This window comes from Cherax quadricarinatus, chromosome 1 (genome assembly GCF_038502225.1).
Source record: "Cherax quadricarinatus isolate ZL_2023a chromosome 1, ASM3850222v1, whole genome shotgun sequence".
Lineage (NCBI taxonomy): Eukaryota > Metazoa > Arthropoda > Malacostraca > Decapoda > Parastacidae > Cherax > Cherax quadricarinatus.
In genome coordinates, this window is record NC_091292.1 from 83,106,023 (window position 1) to 83,126,321 (window position 20,299).

A 20,299-nucleotide genomic window follows, 5' to 3' on the forward strand; every position below is an offset into this window, starting at 1 on the left:
ATAAGTACATACAGTATCTGTAACATTGTACAGGTTGGCCATCACTAATCCGGCAATCAGTTATCCGGTTCCATCAGTAATCTGGCACTAATTTCGACTAGAATAATTTTAAATTTCATCATATTATATTGACTCAGAAATTGTGCAGACGGTTGTAAATCCACAGGAGCAAGCCAGTAGAGGAGAAAGCAGTAATGAAAATGAGGAAGATATAGCAGAAAGTCTCCACTGACAGGTTAATTAAGTGTATTCTAACCTAACCAGGATGTACATGTTTATAGAGGGGCCACAGATATATCAGATCACTTTCTAGTTGTAGCTACACTGAGAGTAAAAGGTAGATGGGATACAAGGAGAATAGAAGCATCAGGGAAGAGAGAGGTGAAGGTTTATAAACTAAAAGAGGAGGCAGTTAGGGTAAGATATAAACAGCTATTGGAGGATAGATGGGCTAATGAGAGCATAGGCAATGGGGTCGAAGAGGTATGGGGTAGGTTTAAAAATGTAGTGTTAGAGTGTTCAGCAGAAGTTTGTGGTTACAGGAAAGTGGGTGCAGGAGGGAAGAGGAGCGATTGGTGGAATGATGATGTAAAGAGAGTAGTAAGGGAGAAAAAGTTAGCATATGAGAAGTTTTTACAAAGTAGAAGTGATGCAAGGAGGGAAGAGTATATGGAGAAAAAGAGAGAAGTTAAGAGAGTGGTGAAGCAATGTAAAAAGAGAGCAAATGAGAGAGTGGGTGAGATGTTATCAACAAATTTTGTTGAAAATAAGAAAAAGTTTTGGAGTGAGATTAACAAGTTAAGAAAGCCTAGAGAACAAATGGATTTGTCAGTTAAAAATAGGAGAGGAGAGTTATTAAATGGAGAGTTAGAGGTATTGGGAAGATGGAAGGAATATTTTGAGGAATTGTTAAATGTTGATGAAGATAGGGAAGCTGTGATTTCGTGTATAGGGCAAGGAGGAATAACATCTTGTAGGAGTGAGGAAGAGCCAGTTGTGAGTATGGGGGAAGTTCGTGAGGCAGTAGGTAAAATGAAAGGGGGCAAGGCAGCCGGGATTGATGGGATAAAGATAGAAATGTTAAAAGCAGGTGGGGATATAGTTTTGGAGTGGTTGGTGCAATTATTTAATAAATGTATGGAAGAGGGTAAGGTACCTAGGGATTGGCAGAGAGCATGCATAGTTCCTTTGTATAAAGGCAAAGGGGATAAAAGAGAGTGCAAAAATTATAGGGGGATAAGTCTGTTGAGTGTACCTGGTAAAGTGTATGGTAGAGTTATAATTGAAAGAATTAAGAGTAAGACGGAGAATAGGATAGCAGATGAACAAGGAGGCTTTAGGAAAGGTAGGGGGTGTGTGGACCAGGTGTTTACAGTGAAACATATAAGTGAACAGTATTTAGATAAGGCTAAAGAGGTCTTTGTGGCATTTATGGATTTGGAAAAGGCGTATGACAGGGTGGATAGGGGGGCAATGTGGCAGATGTTGCAAGTGTATGGTGTAGGAGGTAGGTTACTGAAAGCAGTGAAGAGTTTTTACGAGGATAGTGAGGCTCAAGTTAGAGTATGTAGGAAAGAGGGAAATTTTTTCCCAGTAAAAGTAGGCCTTAGACAAGGATGTGTGATGTCACCGTGGTTGTTTAATATATTTATAGATGGGGTTGTAAGAGAAGTAAATGCGAGGGTCTTGGCAAGAGGCGTGGAGTTAAAAGATAAAGAATCACACACAAAGTGGGAGTTGTCACAGCTGCTCTTTGCTGATGACACTGTGCTCTTGGGAGATTCTGAAGAGAAGTTGCAGAGATTGGTGGATGAATTTGGTAGGGTGTGCAAAAGAAGAAAATTAAAGGTGAATACAGGAAAGAGTAAGGTTATGAGGATAACAAAAAGATTAGGTGATGAAAGATTGAATATCAGATTGGAGGGAGAGAGTATGGAGGAGGTGAACGTATTCAGATATTTGGGAGTGGACGTGTCAGCGGATGGGTCTATGAAAGATGAGGTGAATCATAGAATTGATGAGGGAAAAAGAGTGAGTGGTGCACTTAGGAGTCTGTGGAGACAAAGAACTTTGTCCTTGGAGGCAAAGAGGGGAATGTATGAGAGTATAGTTTTACCAATGCTCTTATATGGGTGTGAAGCGTGGGTGATGAATGTTGCAGCGAGGAGAAGGCTGGAGGCAGTGGAGATGTCATGTCTGAGGGCAATGTGTGGTGTGAATATAATGCAGAGAATTCGTAGTTTGGAAGTTAGGAGGAGGTGCAGGATTACCAAAACTGTTGTCCAGAGGGCTGAGGAAGGGTTGTTGAGGTGGTTCGGACATGTAGAGAGAATGGAGCGAAACAGAATGACTTCAAGAGTGTATCAGTCTGTAGTGGAAGGAAGGCGGGGTAGGGGTCGGCCTAGGAAGGGTTGGAGGGAGGGGGTAAAGGAGGTTTTGTGTGCGAGGGGCTTGGACTTCCAGCAGGCATGCGTGAGCGTGTTTGATAGGAGTGAATGGAGACAAATGGTTTTTAATACTTGACGTGCTGTTGGAGTGTGAGCAAAGTAACATTTATGAAGGGATTCAGGGAAACCGGCAGGCCGGACTTGAGTCCTGGAGATGGGAAGTACAGTGCCTGCACTCTGAAGGAGGGGTGTTAATGTTGCAGTTTAAAAACTGTAGTGTAAAGCACCCTTCTGGCAAGACAGTGATGGAGTGAATGATGGTGAAAGTTTTTCTTTTTCGGGCCACCCTGCCTTGGTGGGAATCGGCCGGTGTGATAATAAAAAAAAAAAAAAATAACCTAACCACTCTGTAATCCGGCAGACTCACTAATCTGGCACACTACAGGTTCCAATGATGCCAGATTAGTGATGGCCGACCTGTACTTACACAAGATCTAGCTTTTCAAAATAGTTACATGATAATAAATTTACTTAAAAGGAAAGCATAAAAAAATTGGCTTGAAAAATTGATTTTATTTATTTTCCAAATCATTGTTTTTTTTATTATTGTTAGAAAAGTAACATGAAGTTTCAGAATTTATTAAATGTACTGGTATCTTTTTTTCTCAGATTATTTATGAATAAAAGAATACACAATAACAAGGTGCAGTATGACTAGTTCCTGATGCCCACATCATCACTACCACAAACAAAATTCAAGGTTGTAAAAACTAAACTTTCTCATTTTATCCTCACTTCCAAGAACCATCATCATTGATTAACATTCATGTGGTCTTGTCTAATGACTATTCTCACGTTGTATATAAAGTCATACTCATGTACTATATACTACGTACGTCAAAATTTTAGTACCATAGTGAGGAGAAGAAAGAAGTTGGAAAGGAGTTTTGGTTGTGGGTTTTTGAGGTTTTGAAGGAAGAGATGAGGGCCTAGCCAAAGGAAACTGTAAGGGAGGAAAAAAGTGAAATGGAAGACGAAGTAGGAAGAATAGGAGAAGGCAAAGACATGGGAATGTCAGAGGTGAGGGCTACATAAGGATTGAACACAGGATGACTGTGGAGAAGGGAGTTGACGGTGCTGAGCCACTCTGAAGTAGGAGTCGAGCTACTGCCATAGCGTATGAAAGGCTTCTCCTCGAGACAACAGATTTCATGTTCTTTCAGTTAAACAGGGCATTAACAAGAATAAACGGGTGAACTTCACTACAGTTAAGGCAAGTGGGGGGTGGGGGGGCAGGAACAGGGAGGTGTAGGGAGCAACTCTCACACCTGTAAACATTGGTTCACTATATGAATGGAAACTGGATGCTCCTGCCTGGCAAAGGTTAGTTTAGCAATGTTGTTAGAATAATGTCTCCAGCCCTAGGCAAGGCAGACATAAGTTTCCACTTTGGTGACTGGGAGGTTCTGGGGTGAAATGAAATGTCTTTACTAGTGTATGGATTGTCAAGTATAGGTTAAGGTTTGGATAATGGCATTGAGTCAGTCTGTCCTATGACGTGTGAATGATGTGAAAATTGATGCACCACTGAGGAAGAAGCCAGAAGCATAGTCAAAGTAGAGCAAAGGTCAGAAGTATTAAAAGGGTCAACTGGAATGCTGGTACCAGTTGGGTAACAAGGTCTTGCCCAAAAGTGGTACTGGGTTTGAAGGAAGGTCCATGGGCATACCAGGGTCAGTTAGGATATCACAAGGGTATGGGGCCTAGAAAGAAGCAAAACATGAACTAGACTATTCCTGAATTAATGTTTTGTTTAGTTTTTTTTTTTTTTGTGAAAAAAAAAGGGGGAGGAACAGACAGCTCAGAGGAGAAACAGAAACAATACATCTCCCTCCCTTGTTATGACAAGTTGTATTGATACTGCATAACTGCTCCTTACTCTACCTGGTATACCAGTACCACCAGGATGGCACATCCCTCACTAACTGAGCCAGGCTCAGTCAACAACAGAGGTGGTCAGCTAGCAACATGCCAAGTCATATCTCTGGCTCCAACCTCCCATAACCAATACAGCCTCCAGAAATACTCCCATCACCCAAGGATACATGAGACCATCCACTGGGGCTCCTGGAAGGTGGCATGGCATATCCTGACAATCAAATTCCCACAGCAAACAGCACTACCACCATGGTCACTAATGGAATGGGATGGCTAATGATCCCTGTTCCCTCTGTCTAGAAGCTAAAATTAGCAAGGGAGAAATGTCTGCAAATGGAGAAAGATGGTGAAGGGGGATGGGGGGTTATTGAGATTTAATCCAAAGAAACAAGAGATTTAATTTTTCAAATCAAGAGCCCTTTACCATGCCAAGGGATTCCCCCTTCCCTTGAAGGAAGAGCCTTAGGGAATGGGTGGCATTCAGGCTTTATCCAAGGAAGGAAAGGGTAATTCCAGTGCTTTGAATTAAGAGCCCCCTTCATATGTCCAACAGGCACATGGTGTTTACAATCATTAGTACTGTTTAGTTTTTATTTCTATTATTCTTACATTCATGGGAATGTGTTAAACCTGCCTGGTTGCATGAGAGGTAATAAAAACTCATCCAACAATGAGAATTGTAGCTCCAATTCCTTGGATCAAAATTCCTTCAGTGGCACCCCAGATGACTGAAAATGAATACACTTCCTACTTGTAGCAACAGCCAACAGGGTATGGATTTTTCCATACCCTGTTGGCTGATACTGTATAGTACTGCAGTCATAAGGATAAATATATGCGTATGTATATGTATGTACATAAATTCCAGGGAAGGCCAAAACTGAAATCAATTCTTATTCCTACATAAATTATTCATCTTCTAATAGAACCAAAAACCAATAAATAATTGTAAGAGCTGCTTTAGTTCTACAGCAAAATATATAAAATTAAGTGAACCATATTTAAACACTGTACAGTATTGTAATTTAAAAATATTTATTAGCAGTGGGTTGATAGTATGTTGAAATAAAAATTACATTCTTATATACAATATTACTTTTAAATGATACAATAAATATATCACATTCATGGCACAACAGCTACCATATTTAACACTTCTGCTGCATTGCACACTCTCCCAATTGCTTCCCAATAAATGTAATTTTTCCCAAAAATTAAAGCTACTTATGTGAAACCCCTTTATTTCTTTCCTCATAAAAGACCATAAGGTTTCCATTACTGGCATAAATTTTTCTTAAGATCATTATTAGCAAAGAATATTATTTTTGAAAGTACATATAGTAATGCAATTTTTTTTATTAATGTAGGGATATGAAATTATATTGAGCTACCATTAGTAAATTTTTTTTCAACATGCTGGCCATCTCCCACCAAGACAGGGTGACCCAAAAAACATTTTAACCATCATTCACACACAATCACTGTCTTTGCAGAAGTGTGCAGATATGACAGTTCAGATGTCACTCCAAACAACAAATAACCCAAATCCCTCCTTTAAAGGTCAGGCATTATACTTCCCACCTCCAAGACTCGGGTCAGGCTAACTGGTTTCCCTGAATCCCTTCACAAAATATTACCAGCTCACACTTTAACAGTTTGTCAAGTCCCAAAAATCATTCATCAACACTCCCATCTAACATGCTCACCTATGCCTCTTGTATATCAAAGCCCCTTGTATGCAAAAACCTCTTTTACCCCTTAGACATAACATCTCCACTGCCTCCAGCTTCCTCCTTGCTGCAACATTCACAACCCATGCTCACACCCATATAAGTGTTGGTACCACAATACGTACTCTCATACATTCCCTTCTTTGCCTCCACAGATACCTCAATGCACCACCCACCATTTATTCCTTCATCAATTCCATGGTTTACCTCGTCCTTCATAAACCCATCCGCCAACAAGTCTACTTTCAAATATCTGAACGCATTCACTTCTTCCATATTCCCTCCTTCCAATTTTTCCTTGTCTAAATTATTTGATACCCTCATTGCCTTACTCTTATCCATGTTCACTTTTAAGTTTCTACCTTTACACACCCTCCCAAACTCGTCCACTAACCTTTGCAACTTCTCTTCAGAATCGCCCAAAAGCACAGTATCATCAGCAAAAAGTAAATGTCAATTTTCATTTTGTTTTTAAATCTGCATAATTTAATCCCACCCCTCTCCCCAACACCCTAGCATTTAGCATTTAGTAACATATATATGGACTAAGAATATTCTGGATACAAATATCTTGTACAAACATTGATGAGCTAATAATGGCAGTGGCAAACTAGCAGGAATGACAAAGTTATACACCTTCACCTGCCACTCCAGGATCATTAACCCTTAAACTGTCCACACGTAGATATACGTTCACGTGCGGTGGGCTCCAAACGTAGATCAACATTTTATTTTTCATTCCTTCAAATTTGGTGCGATAGGCCTGAGTCACCTAGACATGAAAGAATGGGTCTGTGCACTCAGTGTGCGCACTATGAAAAATATCGGGGACTACTTAGTACCTTGTGGGAGCACCAGTTCAACTGAGCGCCAGCTAGAGCAAATAGCATGGCAAACACCAGTGATTCACTGATGTCATGTCATATTAACATTCACATTTTAAGAGGAAAGTAAAAATAGGTTAGATAAATGCATGAGTGGGTGTGGGTGGGTGTGAATTGGACCTGACTAGCTTGTGCTACTGGGTCAGATGTCATGCTCCTTCTTTCAGTGGATGTGACCTACTAGGTGGGTCATTGGTCTAAGCCGGAGGGTGAGATGAACCTGCCTTGCATGGGCCAGTAGGCCTGCTGCAGTGTTCCTTCTTTCTTATGTTCTTATGTATTCGGCTGGCTAGCTGGCTGGTTTTGGCTGCCTCTGTCTGTATCTGTCTATATCTCTATCTATATCTCTGTCTATATCACTGTCTATTTGTATCTCTGTCCCTCACATGTACTCAAAAATACAATTATACATAATGTAAATTACCTAGGATAACCCAAAAATTCCAGGCCAAGTGCTATACAGTGTTTGTAGATATAAGACATAAATAAACATGACGCAAATAATAGCAGTGTCACTTGCTCAGCAATCAGGGAGCAGCACATACACCACAAACCAACAGGTTTACTAGCCACTCCCTGAGACAGAGACAAGCAGATGGAAAGACAGACACACACAGGTGGACAGACAGATAAGCAGAGCTAGGCAGATAGACAGGCAGATAGCTAGACAGGCAGACAGATAGACTGATAGACAGACATACAAAGACATGTTTGTGTGGAAGAGTAAAAACATATAAAGGCAAGGTTCCCCCCTCCAGCAGCGCACATTCATCAAATGTCACTTATCTGACGCTTGTCATAACACCATTATTCAAGGAGTTCATATTATACTCCAGGCACACACACAAGACAGAAAGACAGATAAGCTGAACTGGACAGACAGATAAGCAGAGCTAGGCAGACAGACAGACTGATAGACAGACATACAAAGACATATTTGTGTACAAGAGTAAAAACATATAAAGGCAAGGTTCCCTCCAGCAGGGCACATTCTGACCCTTGTCATAACATGATGCTTCAAGGAGTTTCATACTCCAGCATGTCTAAAACATTGCTGGGACCTATAAATACTTTGTATATATTTCTAGACAATAGTAAATGACCAGGGCAGGTGAAAATATTCACCTGTCAGTGTGATTGTTACAATTTGAGTACTATTTCAATACATAATATTAGTGTCAGAACAAAGATTGGCTATGAAATCACAAGAACTATTATAAATTGTAATTATCAGAACATAAAAATTATATAAATTAAAATAAAAACAAGAAAAAAAGGTAAATCGGTAACACTTCTGCAAGCGGCAGGACTGGATGTTGCCATCAGGTGAGCATCCAGACCCACCTTCACCGTCTTATATCTCGGTAAGTACTGGTCCTAAATTTTTTTTTTGGTCTTATACCACAAAGAAAATTGCCCTCTTTAATTTAAAAACAAAATTTTTTTTTTTATTTTTCAAAATATTCAGAGCGCCATGCAGGTGAACGTAGATCTACGTTTGGACAGTTTAAGTGTTAAGCAATCTCCAGTAGTACTTATAACAGTGTCTCACCAGTGTCAATTGACATGCCCTAAGGTGGTCCAATTTCCATTGTGTTGCATGTCACAACAACTGTACCATTATCAATGGAAGCTATGCTAGAACAGGGATATTTTCCTACTAATGAGGCCAAATGAAGAGATGGAGGGTACAGGCATTTAGATTTGATCAGAGGCAGGGGATAAGAGAGGGTTAACTACTGTAAGGTAAAAACGTGCCTTAAAATACTATTTGTGTTAAAAGAATTATTTTTAATATACTCCTTTAACAGGCATAAACCATTGAAAAGCATTTTCTTTTTTTTACCAACATTCAGATGTTTTCACCCTTACTGTTTTATTGATAAAGCCACACTTATAATTGTTATATTCTTGGGAAAGTACCTGGGAAATAGGAGGTAATCAGAGTTGATCCAAATTTGGCAGGTAGTTACAATTCCTTGGATCAAGAGCCCTTCACCAGCATCAAGGGATCCCCCTCCCTATGCCTCAATTATCAATACAGTAATTTCTTTTATTATACATTTTTAATCACACTGCAACATTTTCTCATTACAGTCCTATATTAAGAATGCTGCTGTATTCTTTTGCAATTTTAGTAGTTTTAAATGATATTTACATAATAAATATGAGAGAAGTTATGGCCATCATTAATGGTGCTTTGAAAATAGGAACTATGTATATTATGTACAGTGGAACCTCGGTTTTCATATGCCCTAGTGTGTATGTAAAACTATAGTTATACTCTATAAAATGTATTTTTTGGGTGTCTGGAAAGGATTACTTTGTTCCGTTCCAGACACCCAAATTATTATTATAATCAAAAAGAAGCGCTAAGCCACAAGGCCAGACACCCAAAAATATTAACAAAAAATACATTTTATAGAGAATACAGTAACTATAGTTTTACGTACAAACTAGGGCATATGAAAACCGAGGTTCCACTGTATAGAAGTCATTCTTAAAATTATTTATAATATAGGAGAAAGTGACTTCTAAGAATTATTCTTCAATAATTACTTTAGCATATTTTTTTTTCAATACAATGGCCATCTCCCACTGAGGCAGGGTGACCCCCAAAAAAGAAACACTTTCACCATCATTCACACAATATCACTGTCTTTGCAGAGGTACCCAGATATGATAATTTAGATGTCACTCCAAACAGCCAATATCCCAAACCACTCCTTTAGAGTGCAGGCATTGTATTTCCCACCTCCAGGACTCAAGTCTGGCTAACCAGTTTCCCTGAATCCCTTGACAAAATATTACCCTGCTCATGCTCCAACAGCTCATCAGGTCCCAAGAAACATTCATCTCCATTCACTCCTATCTAACATGCTCACACATGCCTGCTGCTTAGTATAAATGTTGCTTTATAATTATTTTCCAAAATTTTACAGAATTACTTTTATAAAGTGTTACAGTACTTGGCTTTTGTAGTCAATTATATCACTTCTGTTTATTGTGTTTACCTTATTTATCAGTGATAATCAAAATGAGTTAAGCATCTCATCTCATTTACACGTTAAGCTTATTAGAAAATTACATAAATATCCTAAACTACATAAATTATTGGTGTATAATGGGAGAATGTTTGTTAGTTTCTATGTAGGAAACTCTTTACTGTTACATTACAATGGGATCACTGGCCACAGGTCTTCATTAGTTCTCGCAAATGAAAGCTCTTATTGTATTTTCCAAGTTTATAAATGGTCCTGAAACTAGAATTATTATATTTACAAAGAACACTAAATCCTTAATATGAGAAAATGCTGGAAGACATAATATATCATCTAAGACAAAACACTGATCACTTCTGAGCAGAAAAGAAGCCATAATGGAGATATGCTGTATGTAAATTTGTTCAGGAATACAAATAAAACATACATTATGATTCTGCTATAATTTGTACATGATAGGCTGACTAATGAATGATTTTTATTTGTCTGCATCATTTTTTAACTCTCTAACTGTAACATACCCAGAAATAAAAAAAAATGTTTGTGGTGTGATAAAATTAAAAAAAAAAAATGTTTTCTTATGGATTGAAAGAGCATATTTTTTTCTGAATAGAACAAGATGAAAAAAAAAAAATCTGATAATAACATACCATTTTTGCTCTGTTGAAGCTGTCATAAACTGACGTGCTGTTGGCAACATTGTCGTGATGCTGCCAAGAAATATTTATGTTTTTTTTTTTTCATTTCTTATGCAAATATGCATATTTCTCCATTTTTTAGTGTATAACACTAAATACAATATATTCTAATGACTGTAGAGTTTATTTCATTTTTTAATGCTTAAAATATTCTAAGCAGCACATAGCACCATATTCACGATCACAATAAACTTATTTGTATGGATACTTTTTGTGTTCAAACATTATGTACAGGTAAATATATGTACTTACATTACAGTTATTTCAAGGTGTGGTATTCCTTGAAACATGGAATAAGGCACAATGGAATATCACACAACTTATAACAATATTGTGTATTTGTGTGCTTGTTTCTTCTTGTCAGTGAAGTGTGGACCAGCCTTTGGCCGAAATGGATCACTTTGTGATTTTTGTTGGTGACCCTGGTAGGTTTCTATTATATGTCTTATTAAAAATAAATGGAGATTAACTAGTTTGAGTTTCTTTCCATTTTTTGCAAGGAAAACATTATATGCATTTAGCACTGTAACAGCAACAGATGAAAAACAATTTCAGATACACTACCATCTGCAACTTTTTTCTGACACATTTGACAGATCTAATCTGCATGTCATATTTGTCTACCAAATGCATGATTGTGAGCGATTTCTCAATAGGTTCACTGGTCTCTCTAGCCACCTTTCCAGTTAGTTTCAAATTATGCCTCTGTAGGGCTTTCAACAATGTCAATCTCTTATGCAAGCAAAATGCCATGATATCACTGGTATGAAATATGTAACACCTCATTTCTATCAAAATGTATTTTGAATACTGGCATATTCTTCATAGTTTCTCTCACTGTCCTACACACTTCTGTTCTGTTTACCCTAAGAAAATCAGTGTTGGGCTTGTGTGCCAATTGTCAGTAAATATGAAATGCCCCTTGCTAAGGTATGTTTCCTCCATTCTCATGACAACAGCACCAGAATCCTAACAGATTTTTCAATATTTTCCTGCCTGTATACACAATGACATCTAGTACTAGACCTACTGCACAATCACGCATAACAAGTAGTTTGATACCAAAACTGATATCTTTTGCTGGGAATGCATTGCTTGAAGGAAAGCCTGTCTTTGAATAAAATCAAAGATTCATCTACAAAAATGTTTGAATGGATAAAAGAAATCACTAAATTTGTTTTTCAAATACATTACCATTTCTCTGATTTTACAGAGCAAATCATCTCTCTGGGGATTACTTTTATCACAGAAATGAAAAATCTGCAATAACAACAGAAAGAGATCAACTGATGTAATTTTCCTGAAAGCTGACGTTGATACCAGTTGATCTGTGCTCCAACATTATGACATTTTGGTTTTATGAACATGTGGCATTAGCATAAGTTATAAAAATGTATATTTCTGCAATACCAGTATGTCTCCACTCTTGCAGGTATGATTTCATTGAAATAGCTGTATTAACAATTGTGTACTAGTAATACTTGTTTGTTTGTGTCACTATTATATTCACTGGTTTATCATCAAAGTATAATAAGAAATAATCATCGGTTTGTGGATGATTAGGCTGATGTCTACTCTTCATTCATCAAAATTAACACAACTGGTACAAATGATGCATCCTCCCTATTTGCTGGTGGTTGCATGATGTTTGGTGTTGTTGGTCAGGCAAATGCTGCTGTCATGGCTGGTGCTGGTGTCACATCTAATGTCACTCTCATGGCTAGTGCTACTGTCCCGGCTAATGTTGCTCTCATGGCTGGTGCTGCTGTCACAACTAGTACTGCTCTCATGGCTGGTACTACTGTCACAGCTAGTGCTGCTGTCATGGCTGGAACTACTGTCACAGCTAGTGCTGCTCTCATGGTTGGTGCTGCTGTCACAGCTAGTGCTGCTCTCATGGCTGATGCTAGTATCACAGCTAGTGCTGCTCTCATAGATGGTGCTACTGTTACAGCTAGTGCTGCTCTCATGGCTGATGCTGGTATCACAGCTAGTGCTGCTCTCATAGATGGTGCTACTGTTACAGCTAGTGCTGCTCTCATGGCTGGTGCTGCTGTCACAGCTAATGCTGCTCTCATGGCTGGTGCTGCTGTCACAGCTAGTGCTGCTCTCATGGCTGGTGCTGCTGTCACAGCTAGTGCTGCTCTCATGGCTGATGCTGCTATCACAGCTAGAGCTGCTCTCATGGATGGTGCTGTCGTCACAGCAAATGTTGTCATGGATATGGATGATGGGGTCAAGGCTAGTGGTGTTGTCATGGCTGATGGGGTCAAGGGTGGTGGTGGTGTCATGGCTAATGGGGTCAAGGCTGGTGTTGTTGTCATTACTGATGTGACAGCTTGTGGTGGTGGGGGTAGTGAAGCAGCTGGAAATGCCACTACCATTGTCAGTACCATCTAGGTCAATATTGCTTTCATGTTCTCCTTAATCATATTATTAGTATTATTATCATTAAAAGGAAGCACTAAACCTACCAGGGTCATACAGCACCGCTCCTTAACAATAAAATAAAGAAAGTGTGTAGGAAGAATAGGACCTCGTATGCCTCACTGTCACTTTCCACCTTAGAGATATAATTATCACAGCCCTCATCAATACTGTTTCAATCAGTCATTTTTGTGGGTAAATACCTTTTTTCACTTCTGTTGTTGTGTATCAATGCCTGAGGTGGATGCCACGATATATTGTCTGTCGGACTTGCATTTAACACACTCAATGTGTTACTATCATTGTGGTTACCTTCAAAACCAGAATAGGAATCAGCATCTGTCATACAATCCTCACTATCGCTGGTGTCTAAACGGAAGATAATTCACTTTATTTTACTGCTAGTAAGGCTGCTGTGCTGGCATGTCATCATGAGGCTTAGTTTACTAAGTGATATTACCCATAATCCATGCAGCTTGGAATTTTTTTTCTTATTACAAATCAGACAAGGCCTAAAATGACAGCAAGTGGCAAATTTGAGGCCTACAAAAATTTGTGTATATACTTACATCAAGCACACTACCCCCACCTGCATTACATAGGTTATGTATAGGGAAGACTTGAGAAAAATTAACAAATTATTTAAAAAAAGTATCATGAACACAACACATGGCAAGGTCCTCATAAAAATAAAATTTTTATGTTTAAGAAAAGCTCTAAACCAGTGAGAATCATTCAATGCTGCATGATAAAAAAAAAAGAACTAACATTAGGGGGTTAAATAGGCACGAGGAAAATTACCAAGATTGGGTATGAAAGTGGAATGAGAAAGTTAGTGTCAGAGCAGTAGTCAATCACTGTTAAAAAGTCAGAGAATCTGCATTAAAGGTGAAACTTTCAAACAGGGATTAAAAGCATGACATGGCACTAGTCATCATGTTTCCTGATAATATGGACAATCAGTCAAAAAAGTGATGGACTCACAGCATGACCTGGCATTTCCTTAAAAGTGGAGCTGGATATTCCTCCGTAAAATGACCATGGATGAATCTAGTATAACCAAAGCATAGTCAGTGAGGTATGGTTTCCCTTATACAGTCAAACCTTGGTTTTTGTATGTCCTAGTTTTCGTATGATTTGGTTTTAGATGACTTTTTTCGTCAAAATTTTGTCCCAGTTCTCGTACATCTGCTCAGTTTTCGTAGTTAAAAATGGTCTGTACCAAACTCGTCCATCTGCCCGCGTGACTTGGCCACTCATTTCCTGGAATCAAGTGCTCACACAAAGCATCTCATGCGTTCATGACTCAGTCTGTCTTTGTTTCTCGTTGAGTGAGCATCACCCTGCACATTCATCTGAAACATTTTGTAATAATCCATTGTTTTTTGTGCTTGTTTATTGAGTGTGACTGCCCTTTGATAAAGAAGGTGAGAAACATTATAAAATTCAAGAAAGAACTCATAGCGAACTTGTGGCATACGCATGGCCGATCTCGCCAGGATGTACGGGAAGTTCGCATCAACGATCAGTTCCATCCTGGCAAAGAAAAAAGAAATCAAGGAAGCTTATGTTGCAAAAGGGGGTAAATGTGCTAATGAAACAGAGATTGCAGACAATCGACGATGTTGAGAAGTTGTCGTTGGTGTAGATCAACGAAAAATGGTTAACGGGAGGTAGTGTTTTGGAGGCGATAATTCGCGAAAAGGCAAGGCAGTTGCATGTGGATCTCACAAAGAATATGCCTGGAATAAGTGCTGCTGTTAGTGAATTTAAGGCCAGAAGAAGCTGGTTTGACATATTCAAGAAATGAACTGGCATACACAGTTTGGTAAGGCATGGCGAGACTACAATTACTATAATCAAAAAGAAGCGCTAAGCCACAAGGGGCGAGGCTACAAGTTCAGACAAACGTGATGCTGAGGAATTCAAGGAGTACGTAGAGGCTGAAGGTCTTCCCCCAACAAGTGTTCAATTGTGATGTGTTGCAACCCCTGAATGGGTCACAATGTATATAATGTATATTACCGTTTCAGATAATTTTATATTGCTTATATTTGCAATAATAGCTAAATCGTAAATATATTGCTTTATATTATTATTTGACTTAGTTATATTGTTAGGTAGGATGTAACATTCATATATTATTATTATGTGCTCGTAGTTCAAGTCTTGATTGTCTAACTATTGTAATTATCACTCATGGCTCGTTACTCTGCCGGCTTCTCGGTGTTGCTGGGCAGCAACTGTCCACGGAGCTATCACGTGATCAAGGGAAAGGGGGGTGTTCACACCTCGCCTGTAGTAATCAGTCTGGGCTAGACTCTCTTGGTGGTTGGACGTATTCCTAACTCTCCCTTATTGGCCCTTGTTGGAAGATCGTCTCTGTCGCTTTTTTGTTGTTGGTTCTGTATAACTCTGTTCACAGAACACTGTCTAGACTTAGTGATTTTCGACGTTGTACTGAGGTTGTGTGTCACATAGACACTGGTATCTGGTATCTGTGTACTGTCACAGTCGGTGATTTTCTTACGCTGAACTTAGATTCAGTAGTATGGGAGTTTGGTGACTTTTGTGGAGGATCTGCAGATGGTCCCTACTTAGTGTCGTTATATTATCTCCTTGTTCCTGATTCTGTGTCGCAGTTGCTTGTTATATTGTTGTTCGGCTTAGCAGTCGTTTTATTGTTCAAGCAAGCTATTCTGATTGTCAGGTGGTCAAGAAGTTAGTTTATGTGAGGACTTTGTCAGTCACTGGTTTAAATCTAGTCGAGTCGTGAGACATAGCGAACTACTTAGAGCACTTACACACATACACACAAATTTATTTGTATATATGTATTATTAAATGTTAATGTACCAGATGGTACTTAAGATGTATAAATGTGATATGTGCCATCAGCACAATACTACTGTACATGAGAGAAGTGATTATTATTAATTTGTTTAAATCGATTAATTTATTTTAATTTGATAATATACTCCTAGACATCATTATTAATAAAATGATTAAATTTTAATTTCTTTAGTTAGTAGCCTACCAGTTGTAATCCTGAAGCACTAATAATTCTTATTGAATTCTAATGGATAATTGGACCAGGATACTGACTACTTGTTATGAAAACCCAGTAACAGGCTGAATGCTAGAAGGGCAGTCCATTCTAGTATTCACTGGAGATCTCTAAGCTTATTAGAAATCGTGTTTTTTGTAACATGATGAAACAGGCCTCTTTTGAAAAAAAATGCCAAAGAGGACCTACATCACGCAGGAGGAAAAGGCACTGCCAGGACACAAGCCTATGAAGGATAGGCTAACTCTTTTGTTCTGTGGTAATGCTAGTGGGGATTTCAAAGTGAAGCCTCTACTGGTGTATCACTCTGAAAATCCCCGAGTGTTCAAGAAAAACAAAGTCATCAAGAGTAAATTGTATGTGATGTGGAAGGCTAACAATAAGGCAAGGGTCATGAGGCAAATTTTCATTGAGTAGGTCAATGAAGCGTTTGGCCTGAGTGTGAAGAAATACCAACTGGAAAATCAACTGCCACTCAAGTGCCTCCTGGTAATGGACAATGCTCCTGCTCATCCTCCAGGCTTGGAAGCCCAATTGTTAGAGGAGTTTAGTTTAATCACAGTGAAGTTCTTGTCCCAACAAGAGTTTTCAATATAGGTAAAAGTGATGTTAAATGTTCATTTATCCATTTCTTTAGTCATTTATATTAATTTTTCATTGTTTTCTTATATAAAACTATAGTTATTCTCTATAAAATATATTTTTTGTTAATATTTTTGGGTGTCTGGAATGGATTAATTGGACTTACATTATTTATGGGAAATATTGCTTCAGTTTTGATACGATTCGGTTTTCATCAGACTTTTCGAATGGATTAATCATGAAAACCGAGGTTCCACTGTATATCAATATGGCCTCTTAACCTTAAGTGGAACAAATTTACAATTTAGGAAAAAGTAAATAAATAAACAAAAAATTAACTGAAATGTGACTGCTGGAATAATTTTCAGTTACAAGTAATGAATGCACATTATTGTTTTATAAAAAAAATTTTATGAGTCACTAGCTGACATCACACTCAAGAAGACACCTACACTTTTTTTTTTTTTTTTTTCAACAAGTCGGTCGTCTCCCACCGAGGCAGGGTGACACCTACACATATGGTTGTATTTCAAGAAGCATTAAACCCATATGGGTCTTTTTCTCCACCAGTTGACTTATGCCATAGTTTATCATCCTTATTTGTTAAATTTGAAATTTTCTGTTTATTAAAGATGCAGAAAAGTTAACAAAACAAATCATCATTCAGATGGAATGTGAAAGTAATTATTTTAACTTTCATAAGTGGATCACACAAAGTGTATTTCCAATCATACAAAGTAGTCACATTGACATTATACCATACAAATTATTCCCTGAAAGTTAACTTATAAACATCAAAGTAAATATTATTGATAGCATATATTATCAATACATTAAAAAGTCCCTGAGATTAATTAAGAATCTCAAAGCAATGATTTTAACTCTTTCACTGTCCACACCCCCAAAATGAAACTTGATCTCAATGTTAAAAAACTGAAATAGAGAATCTATTTCTGAAGACAATGACACCAAAAGTACAAAATTTGAAGGAAAACTCGTGGAATTATGCTAGCGAAAAGTTAACTTACACACCGGCAATTTCACCCACTTTCAGTCCTATTGTTCCCGTCAACCAAATTCTTAGCTATATCTCAAGTATGCCTTCCATTCTATCAACTGAGCACAAGAAATCACCCATTCAACTATTTCAATTACCCAATAGTGAACAGAATTTAATTTGATTAATTTCACACAAAATTAAAATCAATACCAATTTAAAAATTGAGTCCATAATAAACAATGCAGACATTCCTGGCACTAAAACATTTCCTCTGTTCATTAGTAATGTCCCAAGGGCTCTCCTGTATTACACTTGCTTCCAATTTTGAGTTTTCATTCACATAAAAAATAATAAAATAAAACCAGGAAAGACTGTTCATGGTTTACAGCATCCCAATAACTGAATCAATCCTATTAAAAACACACAAAACAGACTGGGGGTTACAAGGAGGGGGAGTTGCCTTTCCCATCCTTTGAAATATCAGCAAAAATAGAATATTTTCATTACTTTGACTTCAATTCAAGCTATTTCCAGTTCTGAAACCAATCAACATCATCTCTATTTCAGTAAAATGTCTTCCATTCTATCAAAGGGTACCAAGAAACAGCCAATAAAACCATAAAAACCATCCAAGAAAACCACTGCAATTCTGATATTTTAAACCACACACACAGTCAAATTTATTTTTTCCCATCATGCACCACATTGGGCAGGATTTTTTTATATATGGTGCACACTCACCGCATAGACGCAGTCTCTTTTTTTTTCTTTTAACACGTTGGCCGCTTCCCACCAAGGCAGGGTGACCTAAAAAGAAAGAATAAACCCCAAAAGAAAGAAAAAACTTTCACCATCATTCATACATAATCACTGTCTTTGCAGAGGTGTTCAGGTACGACAGTTTAGATGTTCCTCCAAACTATCAATATCCTAAACCCCTCCTTTAAAGTGCAGGCATTGTACAGTGGACCCCCGCTTAACGATCCCCTCCAAATGCGACTAATTATGTAAGTGTATTTATGTAAGTGCTTTTGTACATGTATGTTTGGGGGTCTGAAATGGACTAATCTACTTCACAATATTCCTTATGGGAAAAAATTCGGTCAGTACTGGCACCTGAACATACTACTGGAATGAAAAAAGTTCGTTAACCGGGGGTCCACTGTACTTCCCATTTCCAGGACTTAAGCCTGGCTAACCGGTTTCCCTGAATCCCTTCGCAAAATATTACCCTGTTCACACTCCCAACACCTCATCAGGTCCCAAAAACCACTCTCATATCAACACCAAAATTTACCACTCACAGGTTATCTAAATAAGCTGAGCTCATGATGAAGAACTACATCAGGGACCCCTGGCCTCAATGATGTAGTTCTACACAATGGACAGCAAAACAGATAAACAGTACTTACCCAGTGTCAAAAGAACAAAGCTTTAAAAACATTTATAAATTACTTCAAAAACTTAACAGTTGGTGCAAAGCACTTCAACAAAGCTAATAAAAATTTAATTAATCCAAGAGAACTAGTGTAAGCCAAATTATCAGTGTGCAGTCTTCTTTGACCTCCACTTCTGTAACATACAAATTACTGCCGAGGATAACAGTTTTGAAAGAATTCATTAGATTTTCATACAAAATTTAATATATATCATGCAAATTATATTTATATTTAAGTACTATTTTTAAATGAATAGCATTTTAATAAGCCCCCAAAGAAATTTAATGCAGATTGACCAATGCACATAAATTACTACATTATATGAAAGCAACATTCTTCCTTGAAGATCTTGGATTTCCTTTAAGAAGTACTTTCATAAAAATATAATAAGTAGGATATATCAATAAATAATATGATTAGTTAAAACAAATAGACACTACTCTTTATCTAATACTGTTCATTTTTTCCTCAGTAATGGAGAACTGTTCTCTTCTGCGTGCATCAATTTCACGAGCTTTACTGTAGAGCAGAACTCCACCAATCACAACAGCTGTCCCTATACCACTCCACACTGTGACTGGGTTACCAAACAGAAGCACTGACAGCCAGATCAAGCAGGCTCTTTTGGTCGTGTTGGCAACACTGAAATATGAGTTGTCATGCTATAGAACACACAACTGAGGTACACGTATTAGTTTATTCTTTTAAATTAACAAAGTGAATAATAAATTAATGATATTCTAACCAATATGTGATGACCTTCGATGGTAGTAAGTAAATGCAAAATAAGATCTGATTACTAATACAAGAGGAAATTAATTTCAGATTCATTATTTGCTGTATGAATAAGTTATAGGGTTGCACTTCAAAGACCTGCTGTAAGGAGTTCTGCAATAAATAAACATTTTGGTACAGAACTGAAAAAGAATACAAAAAAAGAGAGAAAAAGAGAAAGAAAAAAAAGAGAAAAAAAAGGAAAAAGAGAAAAAAAAGAAAAAGAAGAGAAAATAAAAGGCTACTGCCGGAAAGCAGACATGCCAGAAAGCAGAACGCCATTTTTTCCACTTATAAATGAGAATAGTGAGGCTCAGGTTAGGGTGTGTAGGAGAGAGGGAGATTACTTCTCAGTAAAAGTAGGTCTTAGA

At 37.8% G+C, this 20,299-nt stretch overlaps 1 protein-coding gene across 5 annotated transcripts in view; it reads right to left on the bottom strand.

Moving 5' to 3' along the window:
• Positions 1-5,340: 5,340 nt before the first annotated feature.
• LOC128688670 (solute carrier family 35 member E2A) overlaps positions 5,341-20,299 on the bottom strand; it is a 100,897-nt gene continuing 85,938 nt past the window's right edge. For all 5 annotated transcript variants that reach the window (XM_053776644.2, XM_053776635.2, XM_070083228.1 and 2 more), the window contains one exon: positions 5,341-19,796. In XM_053776644.2, the coding sequence (XP_053632619.1) occupies positions 19,598-19,796 (199 nt within the window). In that variant the 3' untranslated portion in view covers positions 5,341-19,597. The remainder of the gene's footprint in view (positions 19,797-20,299) is intronic.